Source organism: Myotis lucifugus, unplaced genomic scaffold (assembly GCF_000147115.1).
Source record: "Myotis lucifugus unplaced genomic scaffold, Myoluc2.0 scaffold_158, whole genome shotgun sequence".
Lineage (NCBI taxonomy): Eukaryota > Metazoa > Chordata > Mammalia > Chiroptera > Vespertilionidae > Myotis > Myotis lucifugus.
This window is the reverse complement of record NW_005871206.1, coordinates 2,251,144-2,277,835: the sequence shown is the minus strand read 5'-3', so window position 1 is coordinate 2,277,835 and position 26,692 is coordinate 2,251,144. Positions and strand designations below refer to the sequence as shown.

Here is a 26,692-nt window from a genome sequence, read left to right as displayed (position 1 = left end):
TCAGCTGCTCGTGAGAAGATTCAGTTCTGTTTATATATTGATCTTCTGCATCAAGCAAATATATATACATTGATTATAGACTTCTCGAAGTGCTGACGGGGGACCTCGGCGGGGTTTCCTTGGCACATCTTGCAGCATGTATGGGTGTTGTCTGTGTGGACAGGCATGACACACCGCACGCTCAAGCTCCTTACTCCAAGTCCCCAGGGCACTCTGATTATGGCTTGTCCATACAGATGATGAGCTACAGGTCGGCATTCGGTCTATAAGAGGAATGTCGAGACTCTAGGTGAGGGGTATGTAGTTTCGAGCGATGAACTCTCCAGGGAGGGCAGATGGGGATAATTAGGCTCGCAGGGGGGACAGGGGGAGGTGACTAGGCTGGCGGGGGCAGGCAATTGGGGGCGACCAGGCTGGGGGGGGGCAGTTAAGGGTGACCAGGCCAGCAGAGGGGGGCAGTTGGGGGCAACCAGGCTGGCGGCGGGGGGGAGGGGGGGAGCAGTAAAATGTGACCAGGCTAGCGGGGAGAGGAGCAGTTAGGAGCAACCAGGCCGGCAGCAGGGGGCAGTTAGGGGCAATCAAGCAGGCAGGTGAGTGATTAGGAGCCAGTGGTCTAGGATTGTGAGAGGGATGTCCGACTGCCAGTTTAGGTCCGATCCCTGGGATCGGGCCTAAACTGCAGTTGGACATCCCCTGTGGGTTCCTGGATTGGAGAGGGTGCAGGCTGGGCTGAGGGGACCACCTCCCTACCCCCACTGTGCATGAATGTTGTGTACCGGGCCTCTAGTAAGTAAATAAATAAATAAAAACATAAATAAATAAATAAATAAAGCAACATTCCTTTACTCATCTTGGGAAAAATTATTTTAAAAGCATTTTTTTTTTTTTTTTTTGGAAAGAGAGAGAGAGAGATAAGAGAGAAACATGCTGCCCTAACCAGTTTGGCTCAGTGGATAGAGCATCGGCCTGCGGACTCAAGGGTCCCAGGTTCGATTCCGGTCAAGGGCATGTACCTTGGTTGCGGGCACATCCCCAGTGGGGAGTTTGCAGGAGGCAGCTGATTGATGTTTCTCTCTCATCGATGTTTCTAGCTCTCTATCCCTCTCCCTTCCTCTCTGTAAAAAATCAATAAAATATATTTTTAAAAAAAGGAGAGAAACATGCCATATTTGGGGACTGAACCCACAACTTGGGTATGTGCCTTGACCTGGAATCGAACCTGTAACCCTTCAATGTACAGGATGACGCTCCAACCAATTGAGCCACACCAGCCAGAAGACTTTTGAGGAATGAACCCCTTAGTGGGAATTTTAAGCCTGATGACAAACCCAGATGGAAGATTTGAGTGTCATTAGTGAGAACCAGAAAAATGTGTCCTTGGGTGAGAAGGGCAGGGGTGAATATAAAGCATTTTTCTAAATGCAGAAATTTTAGACTGAGAAGCTGAATATACTACTAGGGCATATAAATTATTGTTTTTGGTGAAGACATGCTCTACCACCACAAAATTATGGGGGGTTATGTATAGATAGAAATATTTCTTATCTCTGTACAGTTGTAGATGCTTTTCAGGAATGTGTATGTTCTTATTTAAGCTGTGGCTTGCACTCTATCAGAAACTAAGATCCAGAAGACCACATAAAGCATAGTCAGACTTGGTTTTCATCATTTACTAGAGGAACTGAATTGGAAAAGGAAAAATGTCCTGGACCATGTTTGGCTGGCAAGATTCAACCTTATCTATGTATTGAGAATGCCCTACATGTGGTGTTAATAGTGAACAATCCAAACTTTGGAAAATATATCGATGTTGGCTCATGTTGACCTGAGGCAGAGGGAGAGGTTGTATTCCTGCATGAGAGAGAGGAAATTCCTATAAAGGCAAACATTCTCATTCTCAATCAACTTATATGAAGATAGATCCCAAAAGCCAAAGGAAATAATTTTCTCTCCCATGGACTCTGGATTCTACAAAGAATAGACATTAACTTAGAAGAAACTGCAGCCAGACAAGGAAATATCCCATGGGCATGGGTCTAGATTGACTATACTGCTCACCACATCTAGTAGCCCTCTGGGGCCTGCATGGTGGAACCAGCACCAGTCTGAAAACTGGTGGGATCCCAGAACTGTAGAACATAATCTGCAAATTTTGGAAATGTCATCTGCAAATTCCACAGTGAGTAGACATTAGTAGATATTTACTTTGAACAAAACCTGTATGGATTCTTTGCATTCAACATCATTTCAATGCAAGAATGATTACAAAGAATGATTACAGAAACTCGCACTCTTGCACTGAGCATTTTGAGGCAACTAAACTAAAAAAAAAAAAAAAAAAAAGCAACCAATTGGAGCAGAGCAACAGCTTCTATTCTAGGCTTGTTAGACCAGCAAAGGAGTTTGTTTCTACCAGCTCTTTGTACCTTATCACTAAACTGTAGTAATGGCCGATGAAGCATCTAGTAGAAGCAACATATCACTTGAAAATGTGTAATACTCATGTTTACAACTTCTTAACAATGTAAGATCTTACCCATGACAAAAACACATATGAGAGAGAGAACGTGACAAAACTGAATTTTTTATTTAGGTTTAAGCAAAAATTACAAAGACAGGCTATTTTCTTCTCAGACTGGCAAACTTTTTCTGTAAGTGCCAGATAAGTCAATACAGGGTGGGGCAAACAGGTTTAGTTGTGAGTACACAAAATACAAGGGTTTATTCTTGTACTGTTAATTACTGTATTCTTTTCCATACAAACAACTGTAAATCCACTTTTGCCCCACCCTGTATTTTAGGCTTGTGAGCATGCAGTCTATGTTGCAAGCAAATTTAGAAAAGTAATTCTGAGAGTTTTCAGCTAATCTGGGGTATCTTCTAAAATAATAAAGAGAAAAAAATAATCACTCTCTCAAAATTTCAAATCAAACATTTTTATTGAAATTATTTCTAACACAATTGGCAGCAGTACTAACATATAACTACTAGTAATAATAAAATAGCTAACATTTATATAGGACTCAGACCTTAAGATTAAATTGCTAAAACAGATAGCATTTTTAGCAAATAAAGCATATCTACCATATTTTTAATATAATTCCTTAAAAAGCCATTACTCGATCAAATTAGGAAATGTACAATACGAAGTGGAGTTTCAATTTCTAAGAGAAAGAACTGAGCAGCAAGAAAGAGGGAGTAACAATTAGGAAGAGGAAGACATGGTGAAAATATATCTCTTTCTAATAGATGACTTTAAGAGCTGTTTTCTGGGAAAATCATATCCTATTGTCATCAATAATGGAACAATAAAGATGGAAAGCATTAGCTAAAAACAAAACAAGGGGAATCATAGAGTGAGGGAGGCCAGTCCTAAAATAAGATTACCAAAAATATATTATTAGATGACATCTTTGAGTTTGAAAAGTGGCCATCCTGATTATACTGTGAAATGAAAAACAATTATTGTACCATTCTGTCTATCCACTGACAGCATGATGAAGTTTCCAAAGAAACAGCATCCTGTTCATCTAACAACCCACCTTTTTAAAAGAGCAGTCAATAAATTGTCAATAATATTTGTTTGAAGAGAGAATTTACTGGGAATAAAGGGATAAAACAGAAATCTGCCCTCAACATAGTTTACCAGGGAAGATGAGACGAATATAGATTAAATTAAAAGATATATATATATATATATATCTTCCTTTTTCAGAGAATATCTACAACTAAAACAAGTGGAACAATAGAAGAGAGCAATGAATTTCAATCATGGAACACAAAAACTAATTACTAAATTTCTGTGTCACACCAAAAAATGTATTATATTTTTTGCCTATCTGACAAAAAATAGGTATAATTTTGATTCATTCACACTTGATGATATTGTTGTACTGGCTGTTGTGATTTTTTTATTTGACAATCAAAGGGAAAAGAGGTTAGTGCCCCTGACTAAATAGTTAGGTATTGCATGTTTTAAAAATTCTTGCAGCACACTGGTTGAAAATCCCTCAGGTTGAAAATGTCTGGAACAGAGATATGCAAGTGAACTGTTCCTGGAGATAACTCCTATACACAGTACAATAAAATATTCCTAATCTTTATAAGTGTCTCTTTACCTGGTAAATGTAAGTTATCCCCAGGGAAGACAGTGAAGACACACGAATATTAAAAACAGTGTTTCCAGATTAGGGAAGCCGTATTTCAGTGCAAATTACTCTATAGCACCCCCAACCCCAATAATGCCTTTAGAGGAATGGTACTAGAGAGTGATTTTGTTGATTGTGGAGATATTTCTTTCCCCAGACATTTTTAAAAAGTTCTGAGTTATAATTTACATACTATACAATTCACTCACTGTAATTCTACACAATTCATGATTTTTAGTATTATTTACAGAGTTGTATAGCTATCATCACAGTTAAAGATTTTTAAATGTTCTGCAAATCACTGAAAAACTGTCTTCTCATTTCAACCCTAGCAATAATTAAATTTTTGAATTTCTTTCTTTTCTTTTTTCCCCCAAGAAATTATTTCCAGAGGAAAATACAGAGCTGACAGGGTATATACGCACTTATTTAAAAAGTTTCTTTTTGAGAAAGTAACTTTTCATAACCATTGACAGTGTTGAAAATAAAGCAGCTTCTGAGAACTAAAAACTGGTAAAATCCATACTTAATAAATTCATTAATTGTGGCAGCAATCCATAAAGCTGCCTGTGATTGTGTAACTGATGAGTTTAAAAACACTTTAAACCCCTAATTAAGATATGGATGTAATCTCTGGAGGCAAAACTGCCAACCAGCAGAAATCTTATCAATTGTCTCAGCAGGCTGTTTAGAGAAAGTCTGTGTGAAGATTAGGCTACAGAAAGAGATTATTGCATTAATTATTGCCAGCCGGGTGGGCATGGCTCAGTAGGTGAGCATTGACTTAAGAACCAGGAGGTTACGGTTTCTGGTCCCAGTCCCAGTCCCAGTCTTAGGGTCAATCCCCAATGTGGGGCGTGGAGGAGGCAGCCGATCAATGATTCTTTCTCATCATTGATGTTTCTATCTCTTTCCCTCTCCCTTCCTCTCTGAAATCAGTAACAAAAAATATATATAAATATATATGTATGTATATTATTATTATTATTGTTATTATTTTAAAGAAAGAGAATTGCCAATCTTACCCAGCTCTGTCCAGGAACAGACACAAAATCCAGGGGCTATGAGTTTTCCTGTCATTGAGGAGGTCTATATACTCCATTGTTTATCAGGTCTCACATGATCTGAATGAAGTCTCTCTCAAAATGGCTCACCTCATTTTGTTTTAATTTCTCATTTACCAAGCAATTGCCTGTTGTGCTTTCCAGACCTGCCAAGAACATTTACCTTGGCATGTACAATTTGAGCATCCTGGTTATTAAAAATGAATCTGCCCTACCACCAACAAATGAACAAATAGTTTGGTTTATTTGCTTTCTTGTGGACTAAAATCTATTAATCAACTCTGGTACATGGATAGTGTTAACTGTAATAATCACTGAGCTAACGCCATCCTGGGAGATCTTGATAAAGAGCCATCCAGACTTTTCCTGCTACATCCTGATCTGACCATGGACCCCAGAACACAGGTTCTATTCAAATACAAAGGAAGCTGATAGAAAAACAAGAATGTCCTATTCACTCTGTATTAAAGTCTACCTTGTATTCCCCTGAACTGAACAAAATCAGAAATTATTGCATTAATTCAAACAGCGAAGGCCGACGCTCCATCCACTGAGCCAAACCGGTTTCGGCCATCCTGGGAGATCTTGATAAAGAGCCATCCAGACTTTTCCTGCTACATCCTGATCTGACCATGGACCCCAGAACACAGGTTCTATTCAAATACAAAGGAAGCTGATAGAAAAACAAGAATGTCCTATTCACTCTGTATTAAAGTCTACCTTGTATTCCCCTGAACTGAACAAAATCAGAAATTATTGCATTAATTCAAACAGACAAGAATAAATCAAAGCAAATTCAATTTTCTTATTTTTCTGGAATGAAAGTGTCCTGAAATTAAAGAGCACTCTGACTTAACATTAATCAACAGAAGATGAACCTGAATAAATCTAAATTGATGGATGAATAGTTGAACAGAAAGAAAATATGCTCAGTAAATATCTATTGAATGAAAATAATACCTGCAATGTAAAAAAAAATTCTCATCTCTTCTGCTACTAACCGAATAGGACAGCACTAGAAACTGAATAAATTTGTTAAAATTGTGTCCTTTTTGGTCAGCTTCTCATTTAAAAAATTATCAGGTTCTTGTCTTTTTAATTAAAAGCTCAGTTTCAAAAAGTACCATTGAAGGACAATCTCTAAAATTTTCAGAGGTTATTTCCCCTTTTGGGATCTACAGGCCCTTTTAAGAATCTGATTAAAATTTCAAATCCTCTTTACAGAAGAAAGTACACGCACATATACACATAATTTTGGAAACCATCCTAGAGTGTACAAGGACTACCAAACATTTGTAAAATGCAATCAACTTTTAAAACTAATAATGCCCTTCTTCTAAACCATCTATTTTTTTTAATCTCAAAGGCACTTTGGATTTTGCATATTCTTGTGTTCCCTTATTTGTGTGTGTTTGTGTGTTGTCTTCTTTACTGTGACTTCTGGGATGACCAGAATCAAATTTGCAATCCATCTCTAGGAACTTACCGGGCTATTACTGCGGATATTTTGTGTGCTAACTTTATCCATGACTCTTATCTTAACGCTCCTTCCTTATTTTCCCATTCCCCTGGATTTCTTCAGTTTCAATCATGTTTTATGGTATCTCTGCAAACTGCCTCATATCCCTGGGGCAGGAAGACAGTCACCCCTTGACTCTTGATCGAATCCAGTGTAGCGCCACTCCTGCACTCGGCGCACTCTCCGAGGAAGCCCGGGTTTCCGGAACAGCCGACGCGTCCCTTGGACTCCGCCCCCGGGAGTCTTTCCCGCCAAAGGCCGTTACCGCCGCAGAGCATGGTGGGACAGGCTCTAGGGTAGGTTTCACCAATTGTTTTCAAGGAGCCTAGTTGCTCTAAAAGGCTTTTTCCTGAGTATATTATCTCTTAAGACTCGACAGGGGTTAATAATCCTTAAACGAAGCTCTGTTTGTTTTTTTTTTATCAAAAGCTAGCCACTCCCTAATCAAACTACTGGCAAATCGGGAACGCAGGGAACTTTTTTCCCTTCGCGCGGAGGGTGACGTCGCGCGTACGTGAGCGTACTTTCGCAGGCCCGTTACGCCCTTGCGCGTGCGCACTGAAGTCAAATAGCTGCTTCCTCCCGCTGCTCTTCTTCCCTCCCCCCATATCCGTGCGCCGAGTAGATAAAGGCGCCATTTTGGAGGGGCCGCGGGAGCCGAGGTGTCGCTGCAGGTTCGCTCTCCCGTGCGCTAGGCTTGGTGGGAAGGCCTGTTCTCGAGTCCGCGCTTTTCGTCGTCGCCATGTCCGGAGGTGGTGTGATTCGTGGCCCGGCAGGGAACAACGATTGTCGCATCTACGTGGGTAACTTACCTCCAGACATTCGAACCAAGGACATTGAGGACGTGTTCTACAAATACGGCGCTATCCGCGACATCGATCTCAAGAATCGCCGCGGAGGACCACCCTTCGCCTTCGTTGAGTTCGAGGACCCGCGGTGAGGCGACCTGGGGCTTGCGGCCTTGAGGAAATCGGTTGGAGTAGTTGGGGAAAGCTCCAAGGCCTTAATATTAGAGAGTGGGAGACGGGCTCCGAGGTAGGGGGCGAGACGCTATCGCCCATGCGGGAGTCGAGTAAGGAGCCGAGTCGGCTTGCCCTTTCTGGTGGCCGGGCCCCCGTGGAGGTTCCCGGAGCCGGCTCAGGCCCGGAGCGGGAAACTGGGGTTGCGGGCTGGTGTGGTGTCGGGGTCGGGAGCGCGGCGTGTTTCTGAGTGGGGGAGGGGCCATCCCTATTATGCGGCGCATGTGAGCGCTTCCACCCCCGGTGCGCATGTGCGGGGGGCCGCTAGGGCCCGGCTGAGTTCGCTGCCCCTGCGGGTCCCTTTTTCTGAGCCCTCTTGCGCTCTGTGATCACGCAGAGACGCGGAAGACGCGGTGTATGGTCGCGACGGCTACGATTACGATGGATACCGTCTGCGGGTCGAGTTTCCTCGAAGCGGCCGCGGTACCGGCCGAGGCGGCGGCGGGGGTGGAGGTGGCGGAGCACCCCGAGGCCGCTATGGCCCCCCATCCAGGCGATCTGAGAACAGAGTGGTTGTCTCTGGTGAGTTTACTGTTAAATATGGGTTGATGAGAAGGGACAGAAACTACTTTTAAGTTTTCCCCGCGTGACTAGTTTAACAAATGCAAGTCTTTATGCTAGGTCTTAAATTACTTTAATTTCTTGTTTAGAAACTAAGCTAAGATTATTGTAATGGAGGTTTGTCGAATTAGATGGCGGTACCTAGAATATGAAGATCCTTACTTTACAAATAATTTTGGGCTCCGGTCTCTAGAATCTTAGCTCTTTACCCATGATCTTAAATGTAATCATTAATTATAAAGTAGTCTTTGTTCTAATGTAAATTTTAAATTTAGGGTAGTTGGTGTTGAAAAAAAGTCACTTTTTCAGGACTGCCTCCAAGTGGAAGCTGGCAGGATTTGAAGGATCACATGCGTGAAGCAGGTGATGTATGTTATGCTGATGTTTACCGAGATGGCACTGGTGTCGTGGAGTTTGTACGGAAAGAAGATATGACCTATGCAGTTCGAAAACTGGATAACACTAAGTTTAGATCTCATGAGGTAGGTTATACACTTATTTTTTTCTTTGGCCAGAATTGGATACAGTGGTCTTAACAGTGGATTTTTTCAGGTAAGATTCAGGCAAGGGTGTCCAAGTAAAGTGCCAGATTTCTGGTTTTAGCTACATTGTACTCATTCAGCATGCCTGAACACAGGTAAAAGCTTAGATCTTTCAATCGAAAGTTCTGTCTATTCAATAGGGAGAAACTGCCTACATCCGGGTTAAAGTTGATGGGCCCAGAAGTCCAAGTTATGGAAGATCTCGATCTCGAAGCCGTAGTCGTAGCAGAAGCCGTAGCAGAAGCAACAGCAGGAGTCGCAGTTACTCCCCAAGGAGAAGCAGAGGATCACCACGCTATTCTCCCCGTCATAGCAGATCTCGCTCTCGTACATAAGATAATTGGTGACACTTTTTGTAGAACCCATGTTGTATACAGTTTTCCTTTACTCAGTACAATCTTTTCATTTTTTTAATTCAAACTGTTTTGTTCAGAATGGGCTAAAGTGTTGCATTCTTGTGTAATATCCCCTTGCTCCTAACATCTACATTCCCCTCATGTCTGGTAAATTGTATTTTAAGTGATGTCGTAGACAGGATTGTTTAAATTTAGTTAATTCTCCATTCTCTTCAGACTGTGATATTGTGCAAATGTCTATTCTCTGGTTTGTGTGAACGGGGATGTTGGGGGTGTTTGTGGTTATCTTACCTGGGGAAGTTCTTATGTTTATCTTGCTTTTCATGTGTCTTTCTGTAGACATATCTGAAGAGATGGATTAAGAATGCTTTGGATTAAGGATTGTGGAGCACATTTCAATCATTTTAGGATTGTCAAAAGGAGGATTGAGGAGGATCAGATCAATAATGGAGGCAATGGTATGACTCCAAGTGCTATTGTCACAGATGAAATTGGCAGTATTGACCTTATACTAAAAGGCAAGCGTTAAAAATGATATATATGCATCTACCTTAAAACACTTGCAAACATCTTATGCAGTTATCTTTACCTACAATTGCTCTGCTCTTTAAACCTTGGCAATTGTGGAAAAATTATATTGCCCATTTGTAACAGTTTATTTTGCTCCCTTCCCCCCTTTTTTTGTTTTAATAGGGACTAATGTGGGAAGAACTGGCTAATTTGTCACAGTGCTTAGTTACAACTGTTAATGTGTGACCTGCTGTTGGTGTACATGTGGGTACAGGGTGTCTTTAATTCCAACCAGATAGAGTATAATATCAATACTGCTAAATCTGCATGTCCTCTGTGTGACTGATATAGCGTTGCTATTTCATTTTTTTAAGACAAAATGAAAGCAAATTATAGAATTCCAACATATTGGTGTAGATAATCTAGTTGGGAATATACTTTTAAGTATCATCTTCCCCTTTAAACGATATTCATAATTGACTCATGTTTAAAACACTTTAATTTACAAATTAAATTGCAGATGGGAGCATTAGATTTAGTTTAGACTTAGGTGGGTAACAATACCAGTAAACTTTTCAAATACATAACTTTTTGCAACCACAAAACCTGTAATAACGCTGTACAGTAACAAGTGTTGGCATTATCAGTTGAACTGTAAATATAAAATGCTTCTTCCAATTAGTCTCTATGATGATTAAGTTTCTAAAGTTTATCTGAACACCATTCAGAAACTTGTTTTGGGGAATTTGATAGTTATTGATGTACATCTGTTAAACTGATGACAGACATAACTCATCATTCCCCAGAAACCTTTTTTGATTACAGTATCTAACATTTTGCCTCCTCTTTTTTGGTTTTGCTGGTTATAAAGGTTTGGATTGGAGAGGGCTCACTGGATCCCAATCCTTGGAGCTGGATCATTGGATTCAAATCATAATGTGGATAGGATAGGGAGGATGAATTACAAGGATTCATGGAGCGGGATCAGATTACCAGGAACATAGGAGTGGATTCCTGCCCCAACCAAACCGCATTCGTGTGGATTTTTTTTTTTTATTCAACTTAATTGGCTATTCCAAAGATTTTTTTTCTTCCTATTTTTGACGATTGGAGCCCTTAAGATGCACGATGGAATTGTGTTTTGCATTTTTTGGTAAAAGGAGCAAAGCGAGGACCTGGAGATATACGCTGGAGCAATCTCCTTGGAAGGATTCAGCACGAGTAGATGGTAAACACTTAAAGGGGAAAAGGGGGGGGGTTTGTTTAAAATAGTAAATCAGTAAGTCATTTCTAAATTTTAAAACGAAATTGGAGTTGAAGAATAAGTAGGTTTCCAATTGGCTGTTGCCGTTTTTCTTTTGAAAAATAAACGTTTTTTAAAAAACTATGCATGGTTGTCCTTTTTCCTCTTCTAAGATTTTAACTGGGAGACTATCAGTTAATACTTTAAATGATAAGATTCTGACTTGCATTTATGTGTTAGTAAATTAAAGGTTCTTGAAAGGTAATTTATTGGTATCAAGCAATTCTTGTTAATTGTAAAAATATTCAGGGGAAGAGAAGAAAGGGTGAGAAAGGCAATTGTGTATGTAACATGGTGAATGATGGGTGATCTAGTCTCTGAAAGATAAATTTCCAATACTTTGATAATAAAAAAGTTATTAAAATGTATAGATGCTGCTTATTTTTGGTGATTATCTAGTTAAGATAGGCTTTTATACAAAATTTGAGTGATGACTGGTAAATGTTAACTTGGCGGTAGCCTTTAAGATTCTCCTTGAAACTCATCTCAAAAATTGGTAAGTATTAAATGTTTACATTCAGCACAGATTAGAATTCTCAACACAATTTACTTCCTTTTTTAAATGTGAACAGTACACCCGAAGAATAACTGCTTATTCGAGTTAATTGTTGCTGATGAAAAGCTGATCATTCTTTAGAATTTTGCCTTGTAAACCCCTCTCAAACATAAGGTTATTATTCTGTATCCAAAACATGTCAAAGCAGTGATTATATCTTGTATTCTACCAGTTTTTGTGTCTTTTTACTTGATAGGCCCTTGGTTTTAAATTTTTAATTTGCTTCAGTTAGGATTTTAACCTAAAATTCTTCATCTGATTTCCTAATAGCTATTCACAGCCATCAAACCATTCTTTTTCTGCACCCAATTAAATTTTAACATTTCCCTTGGGTGCTAGTGATATTTGGAAGCTGAACCTAAGACAACTGTTCAGGTAACATGATTTAAAACTATGAAAACTAAAAATCTTGGTAGAGGAGGAAATGGGTCCCAAGATTTGCATAAGGTCACCTAACTAATACATGTAAATGAACACTGGAATGTTAGGAAGAGCGATATTCAAAACTAGGATTCCACTTGAAATACTAAGTAAAGCAACTGGTATAGATTTATTAAGGAAGTTTATGTAAATTCAAAATAGGTTCAAGAAGCAGAAAGATTGATTAAAGTTACGTTTCATTCAATTATTAACCAGGCTTGACACTGCTTACGAGATCAGGCGTTTTTAGGGTATGACATTTAATTTTGGAATGGTAAATGGGTAAATTTAAGCCTGATTTCGTTTGTGTTTACTGAACATTTTGATAACAGGATCAAAATGAAAATTGCCTTCACTCAAGGTTGAGTACATTTAAGCTAATTTGAAAGATGTGCTGTACTAAAACTTTTAGTTTGAACTCCAGGGTGGAAACAAGATAGGCTGTTTGAAGATTAGAAAGGGCAATGTATTAGCAAATGACAGAGGGGCACAGGTTTTGCAGTTAAAAGCAAGACAGCTAAAAGTTGTGAGGAGAGATGCCTGTTTTTTTCAGTCTTAGGAGAATGGCCCTTAAACCTCTACCCGTATTGGCAGCTATTAGAAGAAAGCCACCCTTTTGGAAACTAAAAAAGTTGGCTTGAATTTTCCACCTTTTCTCCCTATTTGTCTCCTCTTAGAATATTACAGGGAGCCTATTATTAGTTTGTTATTTTCTAACCAAGGAAAAACTTAAGTCTAAGAAGCACCTATTTTTCCTAACATCAGATTGAGTAACCCATCTTGCTGTTCAGCCCACATGCTGGAAACAAAAGGTAAGAAACCCATTTTCTGATTCCTATTTGGGATCTGAATTTTAAGAATTAAGCTATGTTTAATTTCTTAATGTTTGGAGTATGAACAGATTTCCCTTGTTTAAAATGTTTTACTAATTTTTACACTTTAATACATTTCTAGTGCATATATCCACTTGTGCTTAAGTGCAATATGATTCTAGAATTTCAACTTTTAGTTTTGTCTTTGAAACATCTTGCTCATTAGGGCTGGTGTTTCTCAGTTTCTGTGAAGATGAATTTACATGTGCCTTTTTGCTTTGTATATGAAGTAGTAAATACACTATCAAAAGGAGAGAAATTAGGTTGAGGTTCTATTGTAACATAACCATCCTTTGATTAAATTTAATTCTATTACTGTATTGAGAATGCAAAGGCAGGAAATGGCTTCACAGTTTCTTATCCAAAAAACATTGAAAACTGATTTTGTTGGACTAATGTAAAACCTGACAAAAATTAGTGTTTTCATTTTGTACTTAACTGTGACTAACTTGTCTTCCTGCAGAAGTACTGATGTGTGTCATAGTTGCCATGGGGTTTGCTGAGGGTTTTATGTTTTATATAGGGTCTGTATGCCATATCTTTGTAAATAGGCTCTGAATTTCACATACATTTGTCCTTAAGAGTTTGGAAAGGGGATTGTAGAACTATAATAGGATACGTAAGGCTAAAGATTGTGTAACTTTGGATGTGATTAAAAACAAACCTGTACTGTGGATATTTTATTAAGTGATACAAGTTCCCCAACTTAGGCTGAAGTGGCCAGAAGAAAAAAAAAAGGTATGACTCAACATTGTATATTCTGTTGCTATAGTGGGTTCAAAACATTTGTATTCCACTGAAGGAAATAGTTTGCCATCTTAGTGTATACAGTGGAATACTGCATTCTTTTAGGGTAGTTTTTTTCTTTCTAGTACTTTATTTTTAGGAGCACTAATCATTCTGGTCCTATAGAAATAGCTGGAATTGGCTTGAAGTAAAAAATTATAAGGAAACATCTGTTCATATTGTCTATAGAACAAAGTCATGCTGGCAAAGACCTTTTTTTCTTTTACAGACATTTTAAATATAGGTGCAATAAGTCAGTATACTTAAATCAGCACTGTTCTTGTGAATGAGGACTTGAGGGGTGCTTCTTCCTAGCTTTGAAAGCTATACTTAACCCTGATTGTGATTTTTATAGTGATAAAGGAAAGGAATTTTTTTTTTTACTATTATTGCAAAAATCACTTGGTGCTTCTGTAGTATATAGCAAGTAAATTAGTCTGACTTCATGCAGAAGTTAATTTAGGCAGAAGTAACCTCATAATAGGTTATCAAGGGGGAGAGGTTATTCATGCTTTGCTTAGTTACTATTTAGGTAGGTATGAAACACAGTCAAAACAACACTTTAAGTTCATCAGGTCCTGAGTTGTCATCTCTTTAAAAGTACAAAGGAGTTAACCTCAACAACCAGGTTATAAAGTGTACTCCTGATACCATACAACTTAGAAGTATCATCTATCAACTGTTGATATCAATGTGAAGGTGGTAGAAATTGAGAGCCTGTGAGCAAAATGTCCAATTGTAGGGATGCTAAATATCTTATGGTGATTAAAAAAAAAACCCCACAATATTTCACTTTCCAAGGGGAAATCACTTAACCACTAGAGGGAGCTATGATGCAAAAGCAACAGGAAATTATCCCTATTGTAAAGGATCCATACAGCAAGGTGGAAACCAACTATCTAAATAGTGTATATATTAGCTCCTAAGTTAGAGATTGGTTCTTTTTTGGGTAAGTTTTCTTCCTGTAACTTTACCTCTGTCTTATCTGTTGGGCAAAATCATTTCCCTTTTCAGCTTCTGGATCCATTTAGGTTTTGAATAGAGCTTAATTTCACAAGTACCAAGCTTATATAAACCAGGAAAATATTTCTAGATCTTAGGAGAAAATGCTGAAGACATGAATCTGCTTGTTTTCTGCCACCCTGTACATCTTCAGGTATGGAATAGTAAGGCCCTAGAGTGTAAGAATTGGATGGATTAGATATGCTGGGGAGGGGGTGGGGGGAGGAGTCTTGGAATAAAATTGGTCATATACTACCAAAAAATGAATATGCTTTCAGAAGCCTTTAGTTTTTATGGCATGAAACAGTTTCTGGAGTGACCTTATTTCTTGGCATTAATTGTTACTGACTGTCTTTAAGAACCTGCAAGTCAGGTTGGCTGTTTATGTTTTCCTGTTTTCTGGGCCTTATGTAAGTAGGCACAGAGTAGTATCTTTTGACAAAAAGTATATGTTTCTCTTGATGTGTTTACTTAGTGCCATTTTATTTTAAAGTTGAAAATTATTGGGGAGTGGTACTTCAGCATTTATCATTCATATCTCCCCCAACTTTACATTGCAAAAATGTAAAGGAAACAAATTTCAACTTGCCTCCTGTTTAAATTGTCACTAAGAATACTGTATTACAGTTTCTTAGCCTCACTTGGTCTAATTTAGTCAACGAAATGAATATGGGAGCAATCCCTCAAGTAGTACTGAAGAAATTACCTCTGAAAATTTTTGGCACACCCATCAAACAGAATCATTCCCTTGAATGTTGGCACAGACTTTATGTATGTGCTCTAGTATAGCATATGTCACCTGGCTGGCTTTCTCTGTCCATCTACCTCAACTTTCTTGGTTCATGAATTTTTATTTTCTAAGGAATAAAAGCAGTATGTGGCACATGATAAATACTTAATTGAAAAAGTACTATTGGTCCTTAGTGTTACCATACACCTGTCTTCTAACAGGGAATAACCTCTCATCCCCTTTCCTCCTAGGTATGTAGCACAATGCTATTACACTGAATAGACACTTAAAAGATGAATTATTAAATTGCTTTGGAAAAGAAACCTAGAAAATTGAATTCCTTTTCTGAGTATCTTAAATTGGGTGAGGAACCTTTTTTTTCTGCCAGGGGCCATTTAAAACATCATTCCCGGGCCGTACAAATTACCAACTTAAAAATTAGCCTATATTTGGTCAAACATTTAACTTACCCCTAATCCCTTAGCAGGGCCAGACCAAATGATTTTTCGGGTCAAACTTGTTCCCCACCTGTCTTAAATAAAGAACCAGTAAATGTAGGTCTCAATTTTAAGTTGGGACTAAATCCCTATACAAGTTATACTTACTGTGCAATAGAACTAAATATTTAGAACATTTTCCATATTGTGACCTAGAGTGTTTCTAATTTTTTTTGAAGACATTAAAAAATTTTTTTGTATCACTAATTCTTGGCCACAGTACCATTGTATCTAACTTAAGCTTTTTTACAGAGAGGAAGGGAGAGGGATAGAGAGCCAGAAACATCTATGAGAGAGAAACATCGATCAGCTGCCTCCTGCACGCCCCCCAGTGGGGATGTGCCCGCAACCAAGGTACATGCCCTTGACCGGAATCGAACCCGGGACCCTTGAGTCCACAGGCCGACGCTCTATCCACTGAGCCAAACCGGTTCGGCAGTATCACTAATTCTTGGCCACAGTACCATTGTATCTAACTTAAGCTAGACTATAGAGATGTGTTTTCTTGTCAAATGGAGTTCTTTAAAATTCTGTTTGGATTTGTCCTCCATCTCCATTTGCCATATCAGCATCCTTGTCTGTGCATCCAAATTTATTACTAAAATGTCTTACCTTATTTCACTGACTGCAGTCTCTATCCTGGCCATTAAGTCTGATCTTCCTAAAACATGTCACTTCACCTAATATGAACCAATGGTTTATAGTCTACCTTTTAAATTTATCACTATTCTCAATCACATCTTCCCCTGCTCTGATTGATCTGGCAAATACTGACCATGCTTGTTTTTGCTTCTGTGTACTTATGTTTTCAGACTTCTTCCTTCCCCCCACTTTAGCAGTCACCTGCAGCTTTAAATCCTGGTCATCCTCAAAGTTCATTTCTGCAACTATGAAAAATAAGCTGCTAAACCCAAATAATAACTGTCTTCTCTGATGCATTTAGTCTCACAATTTATTACTGTGGAATGTTTTGTGTTAATTTTTCATGCCCTATGGAATTTTTGTAATATTTGTATTTCCCAATGAGCCAAATGCAATGCTATCAGTTTAATAAATGATGATTGAACAAGATGGAAAGAACTTAGTACTTCTTAAAGCAAAGCACTGTATAGAAGCCCATCTCACAAACTATTGGTTAACTGGATGGATTGTTGGAGAAAAATTTTAATTCTAACATTGCCTAAGATAATTTCTCCTTAGTGAAGAAATGCAAATTAATTTAAATGCTAACCTAAGCCAAGTATAATTGGAAAAGAGCTCCCCCAAAAAACAGTCTTGCAAAGTTAAAAATAAAGTTTTGCTGCACAAAGTGCACACTTTGAGTATAGATCAAGAATTGATGCCATTGTTTTATAAAAGAATAGTTCCTTTTTTTTAATTTATTGATTTTTCACAGAGAGGAAGGGAGAAGGATAGAGAGTTAGAAACATCGATAAGAGAGAAACATCAATCAGCTGCCTCCTGCACACTTCCTACTGGGGATGTGACCGCAACCAAGGTACACGCCCTTGACCGAATTCGAACCCGGGACCCTTCAGTCCGCAGGCTGACACTCTATCCACTGAGCCAAACCGGTTAAGGGAGTAGTTCCTTTTTAAAAAATATGTTGTTACTGGTTTCAGAGAAAAAGGAAGAGGGAGAGAGGGAGGAATATCAATGATAGAGATTCATGGATTAGCTGCCTCCTGCATGCCCCACACTGGGGATTGAGCCCACATGTGCCCTGACAGGAATTGAACCAACAGTGTCCTCCTGGTTCATAAGTCAACCCTCAACCACTGAACCACACCAGCTGGGCAATAGTTCCTTTTTTTGCTGTTTCCTCCTGGGTCTCCTTTTCCCATCATTCTTAAGCTTAATTATTACAGAACAAAGTCTTAAATCACTTCTGAATTCAGTGGTCCTGTCACTGAGAGTTCCTGCCTCAATGTGATTGTATCATTTTGGTTCTTTTTTTAATGAGTTACTCCATAAAGGGATTCAGATATAAAGATTTACATAGACTGAAGAAACCAGATGATATATTGTTCCAGGCCAGGAACCCTGATTTTTAGGCTTATAGAGGAACTAGCTTAAGCAGTTCTCAAAGCCAAGAGATTTCAGCTAACATTTAACACACAACACCCAAATCCTATAAGCACCCCCATTTCTCTGGCCCTTAAAAATTGTTCTGCCCTTTCCTGATCAGTTAAAGTACAATTCTTGGACTAATTGCACTATTTGTTTTGCTTGCTTTGGCATGTTTATATAGTGACATGTAGTTCATACACTTAATGAACCCTAAGCTGTTGTCTTAGTATATGTGTTGCATTTCCCTCAACTACATGGTAAACCTTCGGAGCAAGGACTGTTAACTTTCTAACACTTTCAAGACGTCTAGTATCCTAGTACACACCTTAATAAATGTGAATATGTAAATAGATTCATGAAATCCTAGGCAGGTGTACCCCATAGCTTAGATCTCATATGTAGTGTGGTCCTCCGATCAGATTGGGTTTATTCCCAAAGTAGTGACTTTGCTGCCTTTTTTTAAATGGAAAACTTCAAGGAGAAAATGCAAGGACTTGGGATTAAAATACCTTCTTTTTTTAAATCCTCACCTAAGGAATTTTTCCCATTGCTTTTTAGAAAGAGTGGGGGGCTTGGGCGGGGGATGGGAGGGTTGAGAGAAACCGATTCGTTGCCCCCCACATTCATTCCTACCAGGGCTGGGGAATGTTGTTTGAGACCCTTCAATGGGTGTCTGATGCTCTAACCCACTGAGCCACACCAGCCAGGGCAAAAAAAAAACCCTTTTTCTTCCTGAAAATAATAGCTGAAAGTACTTTGATTAAGTATTAGCCTCATTTTGCAGTTTGAGGAAATAGGCTCAGAGATGGTAAAGTGACTGGCCTAGAACTTGAATCCAAGTCTCCTGGTGACAAGTTTTTGTTTTACTACTGCATTGCTTTTTTAAAGCCAGCCAGTCATTTCCAGTGGGGAGGTTAGGGGGATTAGTTTTAGAACATAGCTTGTAATATCCACCTGATGCCACCAGGGTGTCCCATGGTGCTGTCTGATTCATTTTTTTAACCCTGGTTTCTGGGGGCAGTTCCAAAGCAGGAGTTAATCTAGTCACAGTGGTCATAACCCGGAGCCCTGCAGCCAGAAAGTGATGTGTTTAGCTCCCTGGCTTTCCAGTGTGCAGTGCACAGCCAGAATCAGAGAAGCCCTTACCTTCTTTTGACCCCTACTCATCAGGGTGGCACCACAAAAGGACAGTAGGTCATGCAGTGGCCAGAGCCTGGCTAGCACTCTAGCTAGGCAGCAGCCCCACTAAGAAATGTAGCATAGAAACAACTGGGTAAATGTCTATAAACACCTGCATTTGTTTTGGTAACTATATTTACACAAATTTGTATTAGTAAAATAGATCCACGACATAAAACCAGATTGAATTGCTTTATCACTGCAGGTTAGATAGCTTTTAAGTCAATGTGTGGTAACTTTCCAGTTTGCAGTAAACGTCTGCATTACACTTAGCCCTGAGTATTCAGCCTTGGAGGTGTCAGGTGTGAGATTATGAATGTATATATATATACACACACACACACACACACATTTTAACTGATTTCAGAGGGAGAGAGAGAAATACCAATAATGAGAATCATTGGTCAGCTGCCTCCTGCACACACCACAATGGGATCAAGCTCACAACCCGGGCATATGCCCTTGACCGGAATCAAACATGGGACCCTTCAGTCCACAGGCTGACACTATCCACTGAGTCAGACCGGCTAGGGTGGCATCAGTTTCTATATTCTGCAATCCTAGGTGACAGTTCTATGTCAGAGCTAACACTTATGTGAGAACCAATAAAGTGAAGGCTTGATTTAATATTAAGACGATAGCCGAAACCAGTTTGGCTCAGTGGGTAGAGCGTCGGCCTGCGGACTGAAAGGTCCCAGGTTCGATTCCGGTCAAGGGCATGTACCTGGGTTGCAGGCACATCCCCAGTAGGAGATGTGCAGGAGGCAGCTGATTGATGTTTCTAACTATCTCTTTCCCTTCCTCTCTGTAAAAAATGAATAAAATATATTTAAAAAAATATTAAGACGACAAATAGCCCCTTTTAAAAAGTTGCTTCCTTCCTAGTGCTCTTTAAGCACTTTGTGCAAATGTCTAACTATATTACTTTTCTTTACTGGAGGAGATTCTGAAAAGTATTTCCAGTGACTAGCACAGTTTCTGGCATTCAATGGGTGCTCAATAAATATGTTTACTGAAATAGCAAAACCATAATAGTTACAGAATAGTTCTACACATGAGCTATTTTTTAAGGAGAGAGTCCACATTAAGGGGTGTCTTTGTTTTGTCTTCAAACTGATTAGAATATATTATGAACTAGGAAGTTAGTCTCTGGGGTGTCCTAACTGGTCTTTCAAAATCTTGTCAGTCTTAGTTGTAATTAGTGCAGCCTGAACTGGGGGCTTTATCTGAGCTGATTCTCTATATATCATCCATGCTATATCTCTAGGACCAAGTGTTTACCAGGTGGCACTTGGATCCACCAGGAGATACTTACTAAATTAAACATTAATTGGAGATGTTGGATTTGTGCCTTCCCCCTCCTCCTCCCTCACTCCCTCCCTGTTTTCCCAGGAGAATTTCCATCTCAAAATTCTGATTTTAAAATCACTATGGAATAAATCACAAACCTCTAGTAGTCAAGCTTCCCTTTCAGTTTTCTTAGTTCTGGTGAAGAGGGCTAATCAGATTATTAGTACCAACTTGGATCCCTGGTCAGCAAACTCATTAGCCAACAGAGCCAAATATCAACAGTACAACGATTGAAATTTCTTTTGAGAGCCAAATTTTTTAAACTTAAACTATATAGGTAGGTACATTGTTATTAACTTAATTAGGGTACTCCTAAGGCTTAGGAAGAGCCACATTCAAGGGGCCAAAGAGCCACATGTGGCTCTCGAGCCGCAGTTTGCCGACCACGGGCCTAGGTGATCAGAGTAACTGCCCCAGCATAGTAACTGTGTATATGGGACATTTATAAGGACTTCCTCAGGCAAAAGGCAGAAATAATATGTATCCCAACTTCCAGAATATCTGTTTCTGGGATTAGTTTATACCTTTATGCTCAGGAAGTGTTTTCACTGGCTTGGATTCACTACTTGCCATCTGCTTTCTAAGCATTCACTGCTGAATGAAAGGGGAGAGAAAGTAAAAGGGGAGGGGGGAGGAGGAGGGAGCTAGAAAAAACAAGAGGAAACAGCTGGGGAGCTGGGCTGGGGCTGTGCTTATGTAAGATCAGTGAAACAAAGTTAGCAGGGACAGGGTCAGGCCTTGGGGGTAAAGAGCTAATTCTGTCAACTAGTTGAGTAGGGCCTTGCTTTGTTAGACTAAAGTTACTTCAAAGGAAAAATCCAGATGTTCTGAACCTGACCGTTTTCCCTGTGTACCATCCTAAATTGTTTATCGAATCAAAATCTATCCTGCCCTCTAGGAATTCTGGTCCTCTTTAGGTCTAGCAGAGAGCTTGATGCCAATGCTCAGGCAACCAAAGGTGAAATGCTTCTAGTAGTATTGGTGTTTTATTGACAGCCTGAGGAGGAAATGAGTACAGTTGTTGTCCCTCCATAGAGCTTACCAGGCCTGCTTTTATGCCAGGACCCAATGACTGTAGAACTTTAGGCAGCTTCTAGTTCAGAGACTTCTCAGGGTCAAGAAACATCTTTACAGGAATTAATTCCCTCTCTTGGAATCTTAGCCAGCCTTTATGCTGTCTTGGCCTGTGTCCCATCTCTTGGCATTGCTTTCCAGAATGGAGCAGACTTCCTAAAGCTTAGTCTAGGGTAGTCTGGTGATAATCACATCAGTCTTAGGTCACCACACTCCCTTCTCTCACTCAGATTCCTCAACACAGGTTTCAGTAGTTCTTGTTCCCTTCAACTGAGGAATGGAGGGATCCTCAGTTGAAAATCAGATTTACCCAATGAAGCTTTTAAAAAATCTAAGCCAATGAAAGGGAGAGGAAGGAGTATCAGAAAAACAGAGCTAGAAACAAAATCCTTCCTGAACTCTGAACTATCCCCAAATTTGGTATGATGAAGACACTGAATAGCTGTTTCTATTGGAGTTTGGGTAAAGAGGATTCACTTGATATATCTATGGTTTTGCTCTCCCCCTACCTACACTTCACAAGAGCATTTACAAGTAATTTAAAAAAAAATTTTTTTGCCAATGAATAGCATTTTTCTGGTAATGTAGATGGATAGCACAATACTGGTTAGTGTCATTACATCCCTCTTAACCAGTGGAATGTATTTGAGTTGGAGGCTTTAGCTATACTGTAAAAAGCTTTACTTCTGTACCAGAATAACTTTATACAAGGATTTAAGTTATTTTTGACAACTAGCCGATTTTGGGGTTTGTTTTTTATTTCAGAGGAGGGGAGAGGGAGAGAGAGCTAGAAACATCAATGATGAGAGAGATTCATTGATCAGCTGCCTCCTGCACGCTTGCAACCTGGGCATGTGCCGTTGGGGATTGAACCTGGGATCCTTCAGTCTGTAGGCCGACGCTCTATCCACTGAGCCAAACCAGCTAGGGCAAACTGAGCTAAACTTTGTAGTTCGGTTCAGACCCAGCAAGTTTGAGTGATGTTTTAAGTATCAACTTTTTCAAGTTCAGCCTTTACCCTGGGCTTGGGGCATTTGAGGGCAGGGAGGAACAGGTGTCCAAAGAAGAAATGTTGGTGCCTGAGAGTATGTTTTCCAGTTGTATTGAATTTCTTACTTGGTGTATTTTTGACCTTAGTTTCTTTCCTTCTTGTGTCCTATACTATTTTGCTTACTATTTAGGAGCTGTAAAATGTCAGTATTTCTAATCAAATGCTTTCTGGATATAACTGATAGGCTTAGCATTGATTTATGGCAGCTTCTTTCAAGAAGCGTTAAGGTGATAAATGTGTTTCCGTGGCTTTGGATTTGTTTTTGGTATATTGGGTGTGTGCCCTTCTTAGAAACAGTAGAGTATTGAAGAACCCTCAACTACTAGTTTAACTAGGAAAATGGGTAGATTTGTTCCCTGTTCTTTTGTTCTCTGTGATTATTTTCCAGCTCTCAAGGAACTTAATAGTTATAGGGGGAAGGGGAGGGAAGAAGGAAGATCTTTATTGTTTCCCCTTCCTCACCTTCACAGTTAAAACAAAAATAACTGGTGATGCCACTTTAGGTAGTATAATTGAAACGAAAACCCAACTTCTGACCACATGGGCCACAGACATTTGGCTTAAGCCCTCAAGTGTGTTTATGGAGCTTGGGTAGAGTGGAGGGGGTGGGAAGAGTACTTCTGCATTCCTCTCAAGGAGATTTGGTTGTTTTTGTTCGGAGGAGAGGGGTTTCCCTTTGGTCCCATGTAAAGTGTGCTTCCTTTTCTCAATTGCATTGAGGCTGGAAATGAAGGATAACATTTCTGGTCACTTTTTTGGTATTTCTAAATGTTTTACTAGATTTGTGAATTGTCAGTCGTCACTTTTTTTCATGAGTTAGTCCAGTATCTTGATAGTTTGAAGCTTCTAACTAGATCTTCTCTACTGAAAGTTTGGATTTGATTTGTTTTTGGTTTGTTGAGTGGTCTTATGTGGGGACAGGTAATGAAGCAAAGATGCTTTCTATTCCTAGGATTCTAAATCTAATCCTAATCCTTAATGTACTCATAGGATTTAAAAGTCCTCTCCAATATAGGAAGGAAATATCCTGTTGCTTTTTAATGTTTGCTAAAAATTATCTTTAGAAAAGCTTATCTTAATAGGCATCTTCCTTTGTCATGTGTCATTAGCCTTTTAGCCACTTACCTTAGGGCTCTTTGAAGGAGAGAGGGATAGGGCATGAGGAAAAATTTGTCACCTTCAAAGGAAGAGGAATAGCCCTGGCCAGCAAGCTCACTGGTTAGAGAGTAGGCCTGCACACTGGAGGGTCTGAGGTTCCAAGGCAAGGTCGTCAAGGACACATACCTGGGTTGCAGGTCTGATCCCTGCTCCCCATTGGGGTGGAAGGCATCCAATTCATGTGTCTGTCACATCGAAGTTCCTCTCCCCTCCTCCCCTCTCCCTTTCACTTTCTAAAATCAATGGAAAAAATACCCTCACTCCTTGGGTGAGGATTTTTAAAAGAAAGGATTAATTAATTGGCTCTTATGGAGCTGTTAATGGGGAACCACTCAACACCAATAAAAACATTTACTGAGCTTCTGTTATATTCTAGGAAATACTCTTAAGCATTTTACATATATTTCTCATTTAATCCACAAATCACCCGTATAAGATAGGTATTTACTTTGTCCTCATTTTCCAGATGAGGAAACTGAGGCCTTAAAAGGTTGACAGGTTATACAAGCTGGGGCAGGGGGATAAGGGTGGTAAAGAGGATAGGGAGGGAATCTTGAGTTTTATTTCGGTGAATGTAGGCACAGTGTATTTTTTGCTTAGGCACCAAACATTTTAGTTATTCATCATATCTGAGGGTAATACTATTTATTCCCTCACTGAACGTTATTTACAATAATCAAGGTAAATTTACTGTCTTGAGACATCCCTAGTCTCTTTTTTCCCCCCATCCTTTGTCTTTTTACTGGACCCCAGTATGGTCTGTGGAGGGGCTCATTTTGTTTGTGATTAAAGATATTGTCTGTCCTAAGGATAAGCAGAAATGCCCCTTCTAAAAAAACAGTCTTTGATCTTACTAGTTTCATTATATTCCTCAAAACAGTTGGAGCTGATTGTTTTTGCATAATTGTTCTTAGGTTTAAAACTTCATCTTAATTTAGTAAGTGGTTAGACTTCCTTTTTAAGGGAGGGTTTGGGGAGCAATCAGGAATTCTGGTTTCACCTATGGACAGAGATAAAATTAGACATTTTCCTTAAGAAAAATGTGATACTTCTGAATCTCAGCTCTTCAATAATGAGAACTGGACTGTTTTCACTTGACCTCTACTTCCTGTTAGTGGGAAACCCTCTCCAGCGGTGCTGGGAGAAAGTTGATGGAGAAAGTTTTCTAGATCCCAGGATAAGATATTCAAGAGAGTCCCGCAATATTGTCATTAGAATAATGGTCTTCATTAAATACGAATTTTCACAATCTTGAAGCTCACTTTCACCACAGTTTGAAAGGCAACCAAGTAGGAGAGGCTACAGAGGGGAGGAGGAAACGAGATGAACTCCAGAGGCCAGAAAGAAGCCCATCTTCTTTACTGAATGAAAATGAAAGAACATGTAATGTCCAAGACCAGAGCAAAAAGGTCTTAAATTAGTTAATTCCTTAGGTATCTTAATTCCCTCCCTATCTTGCATGCATACATAAACTTTAGGCTTCCTGATTCCTTTTTCTTTCCAAAGGAGACTAATGGACATTTATAGGAGACAAGGGACATGGGAGCAGTTTAGCTGTCAGAAACTTCATTTTCTGTCCCCTCCTGTCTTAGGCTGACTGGTTCCTGGATGTGTTTATCTGCTTCTGCTACTGATCCAGACTGCAGAACTCATTCCTCCCTAGGCCTGCAAGCAGTAACCAATTGTGTATTCATGGGAAAAGTTGGAGATGGTGACCTTGATTAGAATGTGTCTGGAGAGGATGATAGGAGACAGTTGGTTACGAAAGATGTTGAAGTCTTGAATAGTGAGAAATTTTTTGTAAACCAGAGTTTATAGAAATATCACTGATACGGCCTGCCCCCTCAATTCCTGCCACAGGAGACTTCTAGGGCTGGAGACACTTGTTTAATAGCTTGTCTATTCCCCATAGGTACCCTCTATGTGAGAAAAGGATAGAAAACGTTCAGACATCATCATCCAGTACCAGTAGCAGTGACGCCTACACGGAAGACTTGGAACTGCAAACAGATGCTGGGGTCACCTCAGTGACATCTGACGCTGTCCAACCAGAAGTTCGATTTTTGTTTTGAGGGGTGAGGAAGCTGACTGTACTAACGGATTAAAATAATTTCTTGACTGCAGTTTCTCACTTGTTTTTATTTTTATTTTTGGCGGGAGAGGTGGTGGTGGTGGGGTAGAGTTTCACATCCTATCTGGAGTAAAGGGGAGGTTGGGAAGCTCAGCCCTTCACCCAAGAATAACCCAGTTATGACATCTCCGCGTGGGAAGCGTTTCCTTCAGCACCGGGAGGATTTGAGGCTGCACCCGTGGGATTCCCTGCTCGAGCTGGAAGGCCGCGCAGAGTAGATGCGTATCACAGCGAGTGCGGGGTTCAGCTCGCTGAGAAGGACACCGGAGGGGAGACGGTGCAAGGGGCTTCCCCCAGTTTGGAGGCGGGGAGTGTGCTGCGCCTAAGGGACTGGGGAGCCGGTGGCCCCGGTGGCTGAGCCTTCCGCTGAGGGTCTGAGGTACGCGACACCGCCGGACACCGTGTCTGAGTCACGGGCGGCGGCCCAGCGGTGCCCAGCCAGCCAGCGCCAGACCCTGGCGTCCTCCATCTTCTCTCCTGAGCTCCCCCTGCTCCAGCTGCCGGAGCCACGGACCGCAGCACCACACACCCCCGCGGGGGGGGACGCCGCGCCCCATCCCCGCCCCCGGCCCCACCCCAAACCCCCGGCGGGGGCCCTGAACCCACCGCCCGCAGGCACTGGTGGAGCTCCGAGGCGGCGAGCCGGCAGCGGGGACGCCCAGGAGGGGTCGGGGCAGCTGGGGGCGGCGGCCGCCGGGTCGGGGCTCCCCCCCCGCCCGCGCTCGCCGCGGCGGTGGTGCGTCCCGGAGGTTACACAGGAAGTGGCCGCGCTCGGCGCTGCCATGTGAGGAGCC

At 40.4% G+C, this 26,692-nt stretch overlaps 2 protein-coding genes and 1 long non-coding RNA gene across 6 annotated transcripts in view; all 3 read left to right on the top strand.

The window, feature by feature from the left end:
* The first annotated feature begins 7,272 nt into the window (after nucleotides 1-7,272).
* On the top strand, nucleotides 7,273-11,108 carry SRSF1 (serine and arginine rich splicing factor 1). 4 transcript variants are annotated; one of them, XR_002830928.1, is made up of 5 exons: nucleotides 7,273-7,667; nucleotides 8,088-8,272; nucleotides 8,621-8,793; nucleotides 9,549-9,667; nucleotides 10,591-11,108. XR_002830928.1 is itself a non-coding variant. In XM_006095608.3 (4 exons), the coding sequence occupies exons 1-4, from the start codon at nucleotides 7,474-7,476 to the stop codon at nucleotides 9,585-9,587; spliced, it is 591 nt and encodes a 196-aa protein (XP_006095670.1). In that variant the 5' UTR covers nucleotides 7,273-7,473; the 3' UTR covers nucleotides 9,588-11,108. The 4 variants fall into 4 exon arrangements, 2 of the variants coding, with proteins under 2 accessions (XP_006095670.1, XP_023615391.1); XR_001349569.2 differs by having other exon boundaries at nucleotides 8,621-9,667; XM_006095608.3 differs by having other exon boundaries at nucleotides 9,549-11,108.
* Nucleotides 11,109-14,820: 3,712 nt separating this feature from the next.
* Nucleotides 14,821-16,956, top strand: LOC111827388. The gene is made up of 2 exons (XR_002830929.1): nucleotides 14,821-15,751; nucleotides 16,698-16,956. It is a non-coding gene; the product is annotated as an uncharacterized LOC111827388 (long non-coding RNA).
* Nucleotides 16,957-26,116: 9,160 nt separating this feature from the next.
* Nucleotides 26,117-26,692, top strand: part of VEZF1 (vascular endothelial zinc finger 1) — a 15,999-nt gene continuing 15,423 nt past the window's right edge. Inside the window, exon 1 of the mRNA XM_023759607.1 lies at nucleotides 26,117-26,132. Within this exon, the coding sequence (XP_023615375.1) occupies nucleotides 26,117-26,132 (16 nt within the window). The remainder of the gene's footprint in view (nucleotides 26,133-26,692) is intronic.